This window comes from Ranitomeya imitator, chromosome 1 (assembly GCF_032444005.1).
Source record: "Ranitomeya imitator isolate aRanImi1 chromosome 1, aRanImi1.pri, whole genome shotgun sequence".
In the NCBI taxonomy this organism is placed as follows: domain Eukaryota; kingdom Metazoa; phylum Chordata; class Amphibia; order Anura; family Dendrobatidae; genus Ranitomeya; species Ranitomeya imitator.
In genome coordinates this window covers 18667200-18685782 of record NC_091282.1, presented here as the reverse complement: position 1 = coordinate 18685782, position 18583 = coordinate 18667200, and the positions used below count along the sequence as shown (strand labels likewise).

At 43.4% G+C, this 18583-nt stretch overlaps 1 protein-coding gene across 3 annotated transcripts in view; it reads left to right on the top strand.

The window, feature by feature from the left end:
* CNTFR (ciliary neurotrophic factor receptor) overlaps positions 1-18583 on the top strand; it is a 614589-nt gene that overhangs the window by 499549 nt on the left and 96457 nt on the right. For all 3 annotated transcript variants that reach the window (XM_069745854.1, XM_069745853.1, XM_069745852.1), the window contains exons 7-9: positions 10291-10408; positions 10778-10944; positions 17196-17359. In XM_069745854.1, the coding sequence (XP_069601955.1) occupies positions 10291-10408; positions 10778-10944; positions 17196-17359 (449 nt within the window). The remainder of the gene's footprint in view (positions 1-10290; positions 10409-10777; positions 10945-17195; positions 17360-18583) is intronic.

Below are 18583 nucleotides of genomic sequence, written 5' to 3'. Positions count from 1 at the left end.
GTGTGTCTCTCCCAGTAATATAGGCTGGATGTGAGCTCTGTGTGTCTCTCCCAGTAATATAGGCTGGATGTGATCTCTGTGTGTCTCCCAGTAATATAGGCTGGATGTGAGATCTGTGTGTCTCTCCCAGTAATATAAGCTCGATGTGAGGTCTGTGTGTCTCTCCCAGTAATATAGGCTGGATGTGAGCTCTGTGTGTCTCTCCCAGTAATATAGGCTGGATGTGAGCTCTGTGTGTCTCTCCCAGTAATATAGGCTGGATGTGATCTCTGTGTGTCTCCCAGTAATATAGGCTGGATGTGAGCTCTGTGTGTCTCTCCCAGTAATATAGGCTGGATGTGAGGTCTGTGTGTCTCTCCCAGTAATATAGGCTGGATGTGAGGTCTGTGTGTCTCTCTCAGTAATATAGTCTGGATGTGAGGTCTGTGTGTCTCCCCTGAGTAATATACGCTGGATGTGAGGTCTGTGTGTCTCTCCCAGTAGGATAGGCTGGATGTGAGGTCTGTGTGTCTCAGTAATATAGACTGATTGTGAGGTCTGTGTGTCTCTCCCTGTAATATAGGCTGGATGTGAGGTATGTGTGTCTCCCAGTAATATAGGCTGGATGTGAGGTCTGTGTGTCTCCCTGTAATATAGGCTGGATGTGAGCTCTGTGTGACTCCCAGTAATATAGGCTGGATGTGAGATCTGTGTGTCTCCCAGTAATATAGGCTGGATGTGAGGTCTGTGTGTCTCCCTGTAATATAGGCTGGATGTGAGCTCTGTGTGACTCCCAGTAATATAGGCTGGATGTGAGATCTGTGTGTCTCCCAGTAATATGGGCTGGATGTGAGCTCTGTGTGTCTCCCAGTAATATAGGCAGGATGTGAGGTCTGTGTGTGTCTCCCAGTAATATAGGCTGAATGTGAGGTCTGTGTGTCTCCCAGTAATATAGGCTGGATGTGATCTCTGTGTGTCTCCCAGTAATATAGGCTGGATGTGAGGTCCGTGTGTCTCTCCCAGTAATACAGGCTGGATGTGAGATCTGTGTGTCTCTCCCAGTAATATAGACTGGTTGTGAGGTCTGTGTGTCTCCCTGTAATATAGGCTGGATGTAAGGTCTGTGTGTCTCTCCCAGTAATATAGGCTGGATGTGAGGCCTTTGTGTCTCTCCCAGTAATATAGGCTGGATGTGAGGTTTGTGTGTCTCTCCCAGTAATATAGGCTGGATGTGAGGTCTGTGTGTCTCCCTGTAATATAGGCTGGATGTGAGGTCTGTGTGTCTCTCTGTGATATAGGTTGGATGTGAGACCTGTGTGTCTCTCCCAGTATTATAGGCTGGATGTGAGGTCTGTGTGTCTCTCCCAGTAATAAAGGCTGGATGTGAGGTCTGTGTGTCTCTCCCAGTAATATAGGCTGGATGTGAGGTCTGTGTGTCTCTCCCAGTAATATAGGCTGGATGTGAGGTCTGTGTGTCTCTCCCAGTAATATAGGCTGGATGTGAGGTCTGTGTGTCTCTCCCAGTAATATAGGCTGGATGTGAGCTCTGTGTGTATCTCCCAGTAATATAGGCTGGATGTGAGCTCTGTGTGTCTCCCAGTAATATAGGCTGGATGTGAGGTCTGTGTGTCTCCCAGTAATAAAGGCTGGATGTGAGGTCTGTGTGTCTCTCCCTGTAATATAGTCTGGATGTGAGGTCTGTGTGTCTATCCCAGTAATATAGGCTGGATGTGAGATCTGTGTGTCTCTCCCAGTAATATAGGCTGAATGTGAGCTCTGTGTGTCTCTCCCAGTAATATAGGCTGGATGTGAGCTCTGTGTGTCTCTCCCAGTAATATAGGCTGGATGTGAGCTCTGTGTGTCTCTCCCAGTAATATAGGCTGGATGTGATCTCTGTGTGTCTCCCAGTAATATAGGCTGGATGTGAGATCTGTGTGTCTCTCCCAGTAATATAAGCTCGATGTGAGGTCTGTGTGTCTCTCCCAGTAATATAGGCTGGATGTGAGCTCTGTGTGTCTCTCCCAGTAATATAGGCTGGATGTGAGCTCTGTGTGTCTCTCCCAGTAATATAGGCTGGATGTGATCTCTGTGTGTCTCCCAGTAATATAGGCTGGATGTGAGCTCTGTGTGTCTCTCCCAGTAATATAGGCTGGATGTGAGGTCTGTGTGTCTCTCCCAGTAATATAGGCTGGATGTGAGGTCTGTGTGTCTCTCTCAGTAATATAGTCTGGATGTGAGGTCTGTGTGTCTCCCCTGAGTAATATACGCTGGATGTGAGGTCTGTGTGTCTCTCCCAGTAGGATAGGCTGGATGTGAGGTCTGTGTGTCTCAGTAATATAGACTGATTGTGAGGTCTGTGTGTCTCTCCCTGTAATATAGGCTGGATGTGAGGTATGTGTGTCTCCCAGTAATATAGGCTGGATGTGAGGTCTGTGTGTCTCCCTGTAATATAGGCTGGATGTGAGCTCTGTGTGACTCCCAGTAATATAGGCTGGATGTGAGATCTGTGTGTCTCCCAGTAATATGAGCTGGATGTGAGCTCTGTGTGTCTCCCAGTAATATAGGCAGGATGTGAGGTCTGTGTGTGTCTCCAAGTAATATAGGCTGAATGTAAGGTCTGTGTGTCTCCCAGTAATATAGGCTGGATGTGAGGTCTGTGTGTCTCCCAGTAATATAGGCTGGATGTGAGCTCTGTGTGTCTCCCAGTAATATAGGCTGGATGTGAGGTCTGTGTCTCTCCCAGTAATATAGGCTGGATGTGAGCTCTGTGTGTCTCCCAGTAATATAGGCTGGATGTGAGGTCTGTGTCTCTTCCAGTAATATAAGCTGGATGTGAGCTCTGTGTGTCTCTCCCAGTAATATAGGCTGGATGTGAGGTCTGTGTCTCCCAGTAATATAGGCTGGATGTGAGGTCCGTGTGTCTCTCCCAGTAATACAGGCTGGATGTGAGATCTGTGTGTCTCTCCCAGTAATATAGACTGGTTGTGAGGTCTGTGTGTCTCCCTGTAATATAGGCTGGATGTAAGGTCTGTGTGTCTCTCCCAGTAATATAGGCTGGATGTGAGGCCTTTGTGTCTCTCCCAGTAATATAGGCTGGATGTGAGGTCCGTGTGTCTCTCCCAGTAATACAGGCTGGATGTGAGATCTGTGTGTCTCTCCCAGTAATATAGACTGGTTGTGAGGTCTGTGTGTCTCCCTGTAATATAGGCTGGATGTAAGGTCTGTGTGTCTCTCCCAGTAATATAGGCTGGATGTGAGGCCTTTGTGTCTCTCCCAGTAATATAGGCTGGATGTGAGGTTTGTGTGTCTCTCCCAGTAATATAGGCTGGATGTGAGGTCTGTGTGTCTCCCTGTAATATAGGCTGGATGTGAGGTCTGTGTGTCTCTCTGTAATATAGGTTGGATGTGAGACCTGTGTGTCTCTCCCAGTATTATAGGCTGGATGTGAGGTCTGTGTGTCTCTCCCAGTAATAAAGGCTGGATGTGAGGTCTGTGTGTCTCTCCCAGTAATATAGGCTGGATGTGAGGTCTGTGTGTCTCTCCCAGTAATATAGGCTGGATGTGAGGTCTGTGTGTCTCTCCCAGTAATATAGGCTGGATGTGAGGTCTGTGTGTCTCTCCCAGTAATATAGGCTGGATGTGAGTTCTGTGTGTATCTCCCAGTAATATAGGCTGGATGTGAGCTCTGTGTGTCTCCCAGTAATATAGGCTGGATGTGAGGTCTGTGTGTCTCCCAGTAATAAAGGCTGGATGTGAGGTCTGTGTGTCTCTCCCTGTAATATAGTCTGGATGTGAGGTCTGTGTGTCTATCCCAGTAATATAGGCTGGATGTGAGATCTGTGTGTCTCTCCCAGTAATATAGGCTGAATGTGAGCTCTGTGTGTCTCTCCCAGTAATATAGGCTGGATGTGAGCTCTGTGTGTCTCTCCCAGTAATATAGGCTGGATGTGAGCTCTGTGTGTCTCTCCCAGTAATATAGGCTGGATGTGATCTCTGTGTGTCTCCCAGTAATATAGGCTGGATGTGAGATCTGTGTGTCTCTCCCAGTAATATAAGCTCGATGTGAGGTCGGTGTGTCTCTCCCAGTAATATAGGCTGGATGTGAGCTCTGTGTGTCTCTCCCAGTAATATAGGCTGGATGTGAGCTCTGTGTGTCTCTCCCAGTAATATAGGCTGGATGTGATCTCTGTGTGTCTCCCAGTAATATAGGCTGGATGTGAGCTCTGTGTGTCTCTCCCAGTAATATAGGCTGGATGTGAGGTCTGTGTGTCTCTCCCAGTAATATAGACTGGATGTGAGGTCTGTGTGTCTCTCTCAGTAATATAGTCTGGATGTGAGGTCTGTGTGTCTCCCCTGAGTAATATACGCTGGATGTGAGGTCTGTGTGTCTCTCCCAGTAGGATAGGCTGGATGTGAGGTCTGTGTGTCTCAGTAATATAGACTGATTGTGAGGTCTGTGTGTCTCTCCCTGTAATATAGGCTGGATGTGAGGTATGTGTGTCTCCCAGTAATATAGGCTGGATGTGAGGTCTGTGTGTCTCCCTGTAATATAGGCTGGATGTGAGCTCTGTGTGACTCCCAGTAATATAGGCTGGATGTGAGATCTGTGTGTCTCCCAGTAATATGAGCTGGATGTGAGCTCTGTGTGTCTCCCAGTAATATAGGCTGGATGTGAGGTCTGTGTGTGTCTCCCAGTAATATAGGCTGAATGTGAGGTCTGTGTGTCTCCCAGTAATATAGGCTGGATGTGAGGTCTGTGTGTCTCCCAGTAATATAGGCTGGATGTGAGCTCTGTGTGTCTCCCAGTAATATAGGCTGGATGTGAGGTCTGTGTCTCTCCCAGTAATATAGGCTGGATGTGAGCTCTGTGTGTCTCCCAGTAATATAGGCTGGATGTGAGGTCTGTGTCTCTTCCAGTAATATAGGCTGGATGTGAGCTCTGTGTGTCTCTCCCAGTAATATAGGCTGGATGTGAGGTCTGTGTCTCCCAGTAATATAGGCTGGATGTGAGGTCTGTGTGTCTCTCCCAGTAATACAGGCTGGATGTGAGATCTGTGTGTCTCTCCCAGTAATATAGACTGGTTGTGAGGTCTGTGTGTCTCCCTGTAATATAGGCTGGATGTAAGGTCTGTGTGTCTCTCCCAGTAATATAGGCTGGATGTGAGGCCTTTGTGTCTCTCCCAGTAATATAGGCTGGATGTGAGGTTTGTGTGTCTCTCCCAGTAATATAGGCTGGATGTGAGGTCTGTGTGTCTCCCTGTAATATAGGCTGGATGTGAGGTCTGTGTGTCTCTCTGTAATATAGGTTGGATGTGAGACCTGTGTGTCTCTCCCAGTATTATAGGCTGGATGTGAGGTCTGTGTGTCTCTCCCAGTAATAAAGGCTGGATGTGAGGTCTGTGTGTCTCTCCCAGTAATATAGGCTGGATGTGAGGTCTGTGTGTCTCTCCCAGTAATATAGGCTGGATGTGAGGTCTGTGTGTCTCCCAGTAATAAAGGCTGGATGTGAGGTCTGTGTGTCTCTCCCTGTAATATAGTCTGGATGTGAGGTCTGTGTGTCTATCCCAGTAATATAGGCTGGATGTGAGATCTGTTTGTCTCTCCCAGTAATATAGGCTGAATGTGAGCTCTGTGTGTCTCTCCCAGTAATATAGGCTGGATGTGAGCTCTGTGTGTCTCTCCCAGTAATATAGGCTGGATGTGAGCTCTGTGTGTCTCTCCCAGTAATATAGGCTGGATGTGATCTCTGTGTGTCTCCCAGTAATATAGGCTGGATGTGAGATCTGTGTGTCTCTCCCAGTAATATAAGCTCGATGTGAGGTCGGTGTGTCTCTCCCAGTAATATAGGCTGGATGTGAGCTCTGTGTGTCTCTCCCAGTAATATAGGCTGGATGTGAGCTCTGTGTGTCTCTCCCAGTAATATAGGCTGGATGTGATCTCTGTGTGTCTCCCAGTAATATAGGCTGGATGTGAGCTCTGTGTGTCTCTCCCAGTAATATAGGCTGGATGTGAGGTCTGTGTGTCTCTCCCAGTAATATAGGCTGGATGTGAGGTCTGTGTGTCTCTCTCAGTAATATAGTCTGGATGTGAGGTCTGTGTGTCTCCCCTGAGTAATATACGCTGGATGTGAGGTCTGTGTGTCTCTCCCAGTAGGATAGGCTGGATGTGAGGTCTGTGTGTCTCAGTAATATAGACTGATTGTGAGGTCTGTGTGTCTCTCCCTGTAATATAGGCTGGATGTGAGGTATGTGTGTCTCCCAGTAATATAGGCTGGATGTGAGGTCTGTGTGTCTCCCTGTAATATAGGCTGGATGTGAGCTCTGTGTGACTCCCAGTAATATAGGCTGGATGTGAGATCTGTGTGTCTCCCAGTCATATGGGCTGGATGTGAGCTCTGTGTGTCTCCCAGTAATATAGGCAGGATGTGAGGTCTGTGTGTCTCTCCCAGTAATATAGGCTGGATGTGAGGTTTGTGTTTTTTTTCCAGTAATATAGGCTGGATGTTAGGTCTTTGTATCTCCCCCAGTAATATAGGCTGGATGTGAGCTCTGTGTGTCTCTCCCAGTAATACAGGCTGGATGTGAGATCTTTCACAGAATTATGGGCTGGGTGTAAGGTGTACGTCACCCGAGTAGTACATGCTAGGAGTGAGGCTTGTATGACCAGGTAGCTGATGCCAGGCTTAGTCTTCATGTATCAGGACGTCTTCATTTCTGCCGGCTCGCCCCTTCCTTCCTAGCCACAGTCCGTTTTCTCTGCCCTCCCAGAGAACATATATTCCTCTTCTGACCTCTGCTTCTCCTGCTGCCATACCTAACACTGAGAGGAGAGTGAGAGCGGAGGGAGCCAGATGCAGAGTTTTGATGCCTTAGTGTCAGATTTTGCAGACCGGTCAGCACGGGAGCGAGAGGCAGACACTTTACATCAAGAAAATGAAGAAAAAAGTAAGAACATTTGGAAATTTAACTCCTTTTCTATTTAAGAACCAGATAAACAGTAACAATTCAGTGTAAATTTAAGGAGCACAGAGGCGGCAGGAAAGTTAGGCTCCTTCTCTATAACAGTGGTCACAAGGAAGTAACGCCTGAAATGAATCTCAAAATTCCAGAATGTTTCACTAGACGCTAAAAAGCGTTTATTCCTTGAAGTCCCCTCTGCCCTACATGTCGGGGATTCGTCAAGAAAATATCAAATCCAATAAATACAGAAATGAAAATATTAAGTATTTTACACTATAGAGAACGTGTCTGAACCGGCAGAGAGAACGGCTCAGATCCCAACAAATCACGAGAAAACGGTCTCCGAGCGCCGACTGCGATCGATGGAAAGAAAGTTTATTAAATTGTTTTGTTACCGTAGGAAAAATCGGCTTTTAATAAAAGGAGATAAATGATCTCAGAATGTAAAGATCTATCTAGGAATAGTCAGTAACACTGCAGAGCGGTGAGCGGAGTGTTATACCAGTGCCCGAATCTTCATGATTTCAGCTCTGCAGGTCGCTATATTATTGCTGCTTTGGATGTAAAATGAAACAACTGGTACAATTGATGTGGACACTTTCAGGAGTAATGCCTTTAGGAATCGCAGCCATTTTCCTACAAATCCTCATTTCAGGGGCTCAGCACTAATTGGGCAAATTAACTTTACCATAAATAAAATGTTGATATTTAACCCTTAATCCTCTCCAGCAACGATGGCTTGAAGTCTGATGGCCATGGCCATCACCATCGCTGGTGTCCTCCTGTGTGAGGCTTTGTAGAATGATGGCCTAAAGTTTGCTGGCCATGGCTGTCACTATTTCTGGTGTCCTCCTGTGTGAGGCTTTGTATATTGACAGCTTGAAGTCTTGTGGCCATGGCCGTCACCATCGCTGGTCTCCTCCTGTGTGAGGCGTTGTATAATGACTGCCTGAAGTCCATGGCTGTCAACATCACTGATCTCAGGTGTGAGGCTTTGCAGCAATGACAGCTTGAAGTCTGGTGGCCATGGCCATCACCATCGCTGGTCTCCTCCTGTGTGAGGCATTGTATAATGACTGCCTGAAGTCCATGGCCGTCACCATCTCTGGTTTCCTTCGGTGTGAGGCTTTGCAGCAATGACGGCTTGAAGTCTGGTGGCCATGGCCATCACCATCACTGGTCTCCTCCTGTGTGAGGTTTTGAATAATGACAACCTAAACTCTGTTGGCCATGGCCGTCACCATTGCTGGTTTCTTCCTGTGTGAAGCTTTGTATATTAAAGGCTTGAAATCTGGTGGCCATGGCCGTCAACATCACTGGTCTCCTCCTGTGTGAGGCTTTGTATAATGACGGCCTAAACTCTGGTGGCCATGGCCGTCACCATCACTGGTCTCCTCCTGTGTGAGGCTTTGTATAATGACGGCCTAAACTCTGGTGGCCATGGCCGTCACCATTGCTGGTCTCCTCCTGTGTGAGGCTTTGTATAATGACGGCCTAAACTCTGGTGGCCATGGCCTTCACCCATCGCTGGTCTCTTCCTATACGAGGATTTGTATATTGACGGCTTGAAGTCTGGTGGCCATGGCCGTCAAAGTCACTGGTCTCCTGTGTGAGGCTTTGTATATTGACGGCTTGAAGTCTCGTGGCCATGGCCGTCAACATCACAGGTCTCCTGTGTGAGGCTTTGTATAATGACGGCCTGAAGTCCATGGCCGTCACCATCACTGATTTCCGGTGTGAGGCTTTGCAGCAATGACGGCTTGGAGTCTGGTGGCCATGGCCGTCACCATCGCTGGTCTCATCCTGTGTGAGGCATTGTAAAGTGATGGCCTGAAGTCCATGACCGTCACCATCGCTGATCTCCTCTGGTGTGATGCTTTGCAGCAATGACGGCTTAAAGTCTGGTGGCCATGACCATCATCATCATTGCTGGTTTCCTCTGGTGTGAGGCTTTGCACCAATGACGGCCTGTGGTCTGGAGGCCATGGCCGTCGTCATCGCTGGTCTGTGTGAGGCTTTGCCGCCTTTACTGCAGTGACTTTGGTTCTCACTGGTTTGTGACTCTTTCTGCCTTTTTCTGTCTTCTGCTTGTGAAATGCTGCTCAATGGGGCTGAGATCTGGTGAGGACTCGGCCATTGCAGAACTTTCCAATTCTTTGCTTTCGCAGGTTGTTTTGGGTCATTGTCCATCTGTTCTGTGAAGCGTTGTCCAAACAACCTCGCTGCATTTGGGTGGATCAGGGCAGAAAGTATGGCCCTGTATACACAGGATTCATCCGGCTGCTTGTCTTCAGTCACATCATCCATAACCACTAGTGACCCGGTGCCACTCGAGGCCATATATGCCTGCGCCATCATATCACCTCCACCATGTGTCACAGAGGATGTACCAAGGATCATGAGCCGCTCCAAGTCTTCTCCAGACTTTCTGCTTTACATCATTCTGGAACAGGTTGATCTTAGTTTTGCTTTTCTAGAACTGGGCGGCTTCTTTAGATGTTTTTTATGCCAAAGTGTAATCTGGCCTTTCCATTTTCCGGCTGATTAATGGTCTGCACCTTGTGGCGAGACCCCTCAGTATCTGTTCTCATGACGTCTTCTCTGTAGGATAGACTTAGCTACTGAGACATCGACTTCTTGGAAAGCATTCTTCACTTGGGTGGATGTTGCGAAGGGTTTTTTCTTCACCATGGAAATGATTCCGCAATCATCCACCACTGGTGTCTTCTGTGGACGTCCATGCCTTTTTTAGTTCCCAGCTCACCAGAGCTCTCAATCTTTTGCAGATTATCCTGAACTGTTGATTTGACAACATTTTTCCTCTCTCTGATGGATTTCTTCTTTTTTTTTCTCAGCCTAATGATGGTCTGTTTCTCCTCAATTGAGAGCTCATTTGGCCGCATGTTGTGGGTTCACAACAACAGTTGCCAAATGCAAATGCCACACCTGGAATCAGCTCCAGACCTTTTAGCTGCTTAATTGGTGATACAAAAAAAAAGCCCATACAGCCAGTAAACGAGCATTTGAGATAATTGTCTTAACTACTTTAACAAGAGGCAGCTCCATATTTTAGAGCTGTAATTCCTAAACCCTTCCTCCAATTAGGAGGTGAATCCCCATAAATTGAAGCTGAGAGTCGGCACTTTAAGCCATTAGCCACGAGATAATAGTGAATCCTGATTGTGGTAAGCGGCAAAAATGCAAAAACTCGTGTCACTGTCCAACCATAGAGCAAAGAGCGGTGTATTCTACTATGGAGCAGGTGGTGTATGCGGTATTATCACACATTACAGGGCGGTTCTTGTTACATTCCGGACATTATTAACCCTTGCCTTCCCTCTCTTTCTTGCAGACCCTCCTAAGGAGCCGGTGCTGATGTGCCGCTCTAATAACTATCCAGCCTCCTTCTACTGCAGTTGGCATCTTCCGAGTCCGACCAACATCCCCAACTATTTCAACATCACTGTTAAGTATGTACACCCCCTACCAAAAACGTGAGCATTAGAGGAATGCCAGGAGCTATGCGCTCAGCCGTGTATGCAGGGTGTATCACTCCCATCATCCACAAGATATAAGAAGGAGTATGACTCCCATTATACAGGACAGGATGTGTAACTCCCATCATTCCTTTTTTCTTAATTATCCCCATCGTCCAGCTTTACACCTAATGTGTTCCCCTCATCACCCGACCACTCTTTATACAGAGTATACCTGGGATTGTGGGATGATGGGAGTGATACTTCTTGTGTACAGATGCTCCTGTATGTAAGTGACCCCTCCACTGTGCCCCCGCTTTGTGTAATCGGTGGGGTGATATGTATTCCTCCGTCTTCTTCCAGACATGGCGCCACACAGCTCTACTGCGAGAGGGACCCCTTCCCCAAAAACCGCTGTCACATCAAGTACAGCCGCCTCTTCTCCACCATGAAGTATGAAGTGACCATCGTGGCGTCCAACGCCCTGGGGAAGAGCTCCGCCACCATCAGCTTCGACGAGTTCACCATAGGTAATAGCGCCATTCCACAGGAAGCGTCAGTGGTGCTCACGCTGCAGACTCCGAAGTATCACCGATCAGCCGCCCCTGTGGCACACAGCTCGTCCGGAGAAAACCGCCATGCCTTTAATTGCCTTGGCTTACCGCTCATCTGGCAGCACATGTGACTGCGGCGCCAATAAAACTAATTAAATTGGAAAGACATGGGAAGCAGAACATTTAGACCTGGCTGTGAAACTGCGGAGGGTTTATGGCTCACTGACATTCTCCTCCTCATACTGCCGGCTGACTGCTCCACAATACCGCCAAACCTCGGAGCACGCTGTAACCCCATCATCTCCAAGGGGGCAGACGTAGTATAGCAGATATAGTCTTCTGCATAGGAGCAGTATTATAGTAGTTATATTCCTGTACATAGGGGCAGTATTATAGTAGTTATATTCTTGTACATAGGGGCAGTATTATAGTAGTTATATTCCTGTACATAGGGGCAGTATTATAGTAGTTATATTCCTGTACATAGGGGCAGTATTATAGTAGTTATATTCTTGTACATAGGGGCAGTATTATAGTAGTTATAGTCTTGTACATAGGAGCAGTATTATAGTAGTTATATTCTTGTACATAGGAGCAGTATTATAGTAGTTATAGTCTTGTACATAGGGGCAGTATTATAGTAGTTATATTCTTCTATATAGGGGCAGTATTATAGTAGTTATATTCTTGTACACAGGGGCAGTATTATAGTAGTTATATTCTTGTACATAGGGAGCAGTATTATAGTAGTTATAGTCTTGTACATAGGAGCAGTATTATAGTAGTTATATTCTTCTATATAGGGGCAGTATTATAGTAGTTATATTCTTGTACACAGGGGCAGTATTATAGTAGTTATATTCTTGTACATAGGGAGCAGTATTATAGTAGTTATATTCCTGTACATAGGGGCAGTATTATAGTAGTTATATTCTTGTACATAGCAGTATTATAGTAGTTATATTCTTGTACATAGGGGCAGTATTATAGTAGTTATATTCTTGTACATAGGAGCAGTATTATAGTAGTTATATTCCTGTACATAGGGGCAGTATTATAGTAGTTATATTCTTGTACATAGGGGCAGTATTATAGTAGTTATGTTCTTGTACATAGGGGCAGTATTATAGTAGTTATATTCTTGTACATAGGAGCAGTATTATAGTAGTTATATTCTTGTACATAGGGGCAGTATTATAGTAGTTATATTCTTGTACATAGGAACAGTATTATAGTACTTATATTCTTGTATATAGGGGCAGTATTAGAGTAGTTATATTCTTGTACATAGGAGCAGTATTATAGTAGTTATATTCTTGTACATAGAGGCAGTATTATAGTAGTTATATTCTTGTACATAGGGACAGTATTATAGTAGTTATATTCTTCTACATAGGGGCAGTATTATAGTAGTTATATTCTTCTACATAGGGACAGTATTATAGTAGTTATATTCTTGTACATAGGAGCAGTATTATAGTAGTTATATTCTTCTACATAGGGACAGTATTATAGTAGTTATATTCTTGTACATAGGAGCAGTATTATAGTAGTTATATTCTTGTACATAGGGGCAGTATTATAGTAGTTATATTCTTGTACATAGGAGCAGTATTATAGTGGTTATATTCTTGTACATAGGGGCAGTATTATACTAGTTATATTCTTGTACATAGGAGCAGTATTATAGTAGATATATTCTTGTATATAGGAGCAGTATTATAGTAGTTATATTCTTGTACATAGGGGGCAGTATTATAGTAGTTATATTCTTGTACATAGGGGCAGTATTATAGTAGTTATATTCTTGTACATAGGAGCCGTATTATAGTAGTTATATTCTTGTACATAGGAGCAGTATTATAGTAGTTATATTCTTGTACATAGGGGCAGTATTATAGTAGTTATATTCTTGTACATAGGAGCAGTATTATAGTAGTTATATTCTTGTACATAGGAGCAGTATTATAGTAGTTATATTCTTGTACATAGGGGCAGTATTATAGTAGTTATATTCTTGTACATAGGAGCAGTATTATAGTAGTTATATTCTTGTACATAGGAGCAGTATTATAGTAGTTATATTCTTGTACATAGGGACAGTATTATAGTAGTTATATTCTTCTACATAGGGGCAGTATTATAGTAGTTATATTCTTCTACATAGGGACAGTATTATAGTAGTTATATTCTTGTACATAGGAGCAGTATTATAGTAGTTATATTCTTCTACATAGGGACAGTATTATAGTAGTTATATTCTTGTACATAGGAGCAGTATTATAGTAGTTATATTCTTGTACATAGGGGCAGTATTATAGTAGTTATATTCTTGTACATAGGAGCAGTATTATAGTGGTTATATTCTTGTACATAGGGGCAGTATTATACTAGTTATATTCTTGTACATAGGAGCAGTATTATAGTAGATATATTCTTGTATATAGGAGCAGTATTATAGTAGTTATATTCTTGTACATAGGGGGCAGTATTATAGTAGTTATATTCTTGTACATAGGGGCAGTATTATAGTAGTTATATTCTTGTACATAGGAGCAGTATTATAGTAGTTATATTCTTGTACATAGGAGCAGTATTATAGTAGTTATATTCTTGTACATAGGGGCAGTATTATAGTAGTTATATTCTTGTACATAGGAGCAGTATTATAGTAGTTATATTCTTGTACATAGGAGCAGTATTATAGTAGTTATATTCTTGTACATAGGGGCAGTATTATAGTAGTTATATTCTTGTACATAGGAGCAGTATTATAGTAGTTATATTCTTGTACATAGGAGCAGTATTATAGTAGTTATATTCTTGTACATAGGGGCAGTATTATTGTAGTTATATTCTTGTACATAGGAGCAGTATTATTGTAGCTATATTCTTGTACATAGGAGCAGTATTATAGTAGTTATATTCTTGTACATAGGAGCAGTATTATAGTAGTTATATTCCCGTACATAGGGGCAGTATTATAGTAGTTATATTCTTGTACATAGGAGCAGTATTATAGAAGCTATATTCTTGTACATAGGAGCAGTATTATAGTAGTTATATTCTTGTACATAGGAGCAGTATTATAGTAGTTATATTCTTGTACATAGGAGCAGTATTATAGTAGTTATATTCTTGTATATAGAAGCAGTATTATAGTAGTTATATTCTTGTACATAGGAGCAGTATTATAGTGGTTATATTCTTGTACATAGGAGCAATATTATAGTAGTTATAGTCTTGTACATAGGGGGCAGTATTATAGTAGTTATATTCTTGTACATAGGAGCAGTATTATAGTAGTTATATTTTTGTGCATAGGGAGCAGTATTATAGTAGTTATATTCTTGTACATAGGAGCAGTATTATAGTAGTTATATTCTTGTACATAGGAGCAGTATTATAGTAGTTATATTCTTGTACATATGAGCAGTATTATAGTAGTTATATTCTTGTACATAGGGGGCAGTATTATAGTAGTTATATTCTTGTACATAGGAGCAATATTATAGTAGTTATATTCTTGTACATAGGAGCGGTATTATAGTAGTTATATTCTTGTACATAGGGGGCAGTATTATAGTAGTTATATTCTTGTACATAGGAGCAGTATTATAGTAGTTATATTCTTGTACAAGGAGCAGTATTATAGTAGTTATATTCTTGTACATAGGGACACTATTATAGTAGTTATATTCTTGTACATAGGAGCAGTATTATAGTAGTTATATTCTTGTACATAGGGGCAGTATTATAGTAGTTATATTCTTGTACATAGGGGCAGTATTATAGTAGTTATATTCTTGTACATAAGGAGCAGTATTATAGTAGTTATATTCTTGTACATAGGAGCAGTATTATAGTAGTTATATTCTTGTACATAAGGAGCAGTATTATAGTAGTTATATTCTTGTACAAGGAGCAGTATTATAGTAGTTATATTCTTGTACATAGGGACAGTATTATAGTAGTTATATTCTTGTACATAGGAGCAGTATTATAGTAGTTATATTCTTGTACATAGGGGCAGTATTATAGTAGTTATATTCTTGTACATAGGGGCAGTATTATAGTAGTTATATTCTTGTACATAAGGAGCAGTATTATAGTAGTTATATTCTTGTACATAGGGGCAGTATTATAGTAGTTATATTCTTGTACATAGGGGCAATATTATAGTAGTTATATTCTTGTACATAGGGACAGTATTATAGTAGTTATATTCTTGTACATAGGGACAGTATTATAGTAGTTATATTCTTGTACATAGGAGCAGTATTATAGTAGTTATATTCTTGTACATAGGGGCAGTATTATAGTAGTTATATTCTTGTACATAGGAGCAATATTATAGTAGTTATATTCTTGTACATAGGGGGCAGTATTATAGTAGTTATATTCTTGTACATAGGAGCAGTATTATAGTAGTTATATTTTTGTACATAGGGAGCAGTATTATAGTAGTTATATTCTTGTACATAGGAGCAGTATTATAGTAGTTATATTCTTGTACATAGGAGCAGTATTATAGTAGTTATATTCTTGTACATATGAGCAGTATTATAGTAGTTATATTCTTGTACATAGGGGGCAGTATTATAGTCGTTATATTCTTGTACATAGGAGCAATATTATAGTAGTTATATTCTTGTACATAGGAGCAGTATTATAGTAGTTATATTCTTGTACATAGGGGGCAGTATTATAGTAGTTATATTCTTGTACATAGGAGTAGTATTATAGTAGTTATATTCTTGTACAAGGAGCAGTATTATAGTAGTTATATTCTTGTACATAGGGACAGTATTATAGTAGTTATATTCTTGTACATAGGAGCAGTATTATAGTAGTTATATTCTTGTACATAGGGGCAGTATTATAGTAGTTATATTCTTGTACATAGGAGCAGTATTATAGTAGTTATATTCTTGTACATAGGGGCAGTATTATAGTAGTTATATTCTTGTACATAGGAGCAGTATTATAGTAGTTATATTCTTGTACATAGGAGCAGTATTATAGTAGTTATATTCTTGTACATAGGAGCAGTATTATAGTAGTTATATTCTTGTACATAGGGGCAGTATTATAGTAGTTATATTCTTGTACATAGGGGCAGTATTATAGTAGTTATATTCTTGTACATAGGAGCAGTATTATAGTAGTTATATTCTTGTACATAGGGGCAGTATTATAGTAGTTATATTCTTGTACATAGGAGCAGTATTATAGTAGTTATATTCTTGTACATAGGAGCAGTATTATAGTAGTTATATTCTTGTACATAGGAGCAGTATTATAGTAGTTATATTCTTGTACATAGGGGCAGTATTATAGTAGTTATATTCTTGTACATAGGAGCAGTATTATAGTAGTTATATTCTTGTACATAGGGGACAGTATTATAGTAGTTATATTCTTGTACATAGGAGCAGTATTATAGTAGTTATATTCTTGTACATAGGGGCAGTATTATAGTAGTTATATTCTTGTACATAGGAGCAGTATTATAGTAGTTATATTCTTGTACATAGGGGCAGTATTATAGTAGTTATATTCTTGTACATAGGAGCAGTATTATATTAGTTATATTCTTGTCCATATTACCTTTTGATTCAGTGATAACTGGGCCCCAGCGATGGTGTCAGAGTTTTATCCGTTGGGGCTGATATTTCCATGCCCCTTGTTTGCCCCTCTGATCAGGGCGGTGTTTGCTGACGTTATACCTTTATATCTCTATATAACGGTTGTTTCGGGGATTCACTCGCCTGCTGTTCTGCTCATTACTGCAGTGAATAATATTCGTGGTGCGGTGTTTGCGCCATGTTTACATGTGTAGAAAAAATAAACTTTCCCCTAAATGATGAGATGTGTATTTCATTATAATGAGTGATTTTTTGTGCGGTTCGGCTCGGTGTTATCGGAGCTGACGCCGCCGTCCATCAGATCTCTCCTGCAGGGACGTCCATTGTAATGAATGGCAGCTTTCCGAGGAGCGGTTTGATTTCCAGACTCCCGAGGTGTTACGTGGCCGTTCCTACATTACTAGGAATTAAAGAGGAGGGAAGTGTCAGTGACCGGACAATGGCTGACTGGTTACAGTGTCCTGATACTGGAGGAACCGCAGCTCTGGAGCACCAACTGCTGAACTGTGAATAGAAAGCTTCAGGCTCTAGGGTCGGGTAACTACATTGATGGTCTAAAGTTGTATTTTTTATCCACAGTGAAACCCGACCCCCCAGAAAATGTGCTGGCGAAGCCCGTCCATAAGAACCCCCGAAGGCTGGAGGTCACCTGGCAAACACCATCCACCTGGCCGGACCCCGAGTCTTTCCCACTAAAGTTCTTCCTGCGATATCGGCCACTAATACTGGACCAATGGCAGCATGTAAGTACAAAGCTCCATGTGTGTATCTATGGATCGGCCCACAAAGGAACGAAGACTGACAACAGCCCCTAACACATCTCACACAGTATGGTGCCCCCCACAGCTCCCCACACACAGGATGATGCCCCCCACAGTTCCCCACATACAGGATGATGCCCCCCATAGCTCCCCACACACAGGACGATGCCCCCCACAGCTCCCCACACACAGGACGATGCCCCCCACATATCCCCACATACAGGATGATGCCCCCCACAGCTCCCCACACACAGGATGATGCCCCCCACAGCTCCCCACACACAGGACGATGCCCCCCACATATCCCCACACACAGTATGATGCCCCCCACATATCCCCACACACAGTATGATGCCCCCCACAACCCCCCACACACAGGATGATGCCCCCCACAACTCCCCACACACAGGATGATGCCCCCCGCATATCCCCACACACAGTATGATGCCCCCCACAACTCCCCACACACAGTATGATGCCCCCCACAACTCCCCACACACAGGATGATGCCCCCCGCAACTCCCCACACACAGGATGATGCCCCCCACACGCAGTAAGATTCCCCCGACAACTCTCCACACACAGGATGATGCCCCCCCACAGCTCCCCACACACAGGATGATGCCCCCCACAGCTTCAAACACACTAGATGATGCCCTCATAGCCTCCCCACACACAGTACGATGTCCTTACAGCTCCCCACACACAGTATGATTCCTCCCACAACTCTTCACACACAGGAGGATGCCCCCACAGCTCCCCACACACAGGATGATGCCCCCACAGCTCTCCACACACAGGAGGATGTCCCCACAGCTTCCCACACACAGGATGATGCCCCCACAGCTCTCCACACAGAGGAGGATGTCCCCACAGCTCCCCACACACAGGATGATGCCCCCACAGCTCTCCACACACAGGATGATGCCCTCACCTCTCCCCACACATAGGATGATGCCCCCCCACAGCTCCCCACACATAGTATGATACCCCCCACAGCTCCCCACTCACAGGTTGATGCTCTTCACAGCTCTCAACACACAGGATGATGCCCCACAACTCTCCACTCACAGGAGGATGCCCCCACAGCTCCCCACACACAGGATGATGCCCCCACAGCTCTCCACACACAGGAGGATGCCCCCACAGCTCCCCACACACAGGATGATGCCCCCACAGCTCTCCACACACAGGATGATGCCCTCA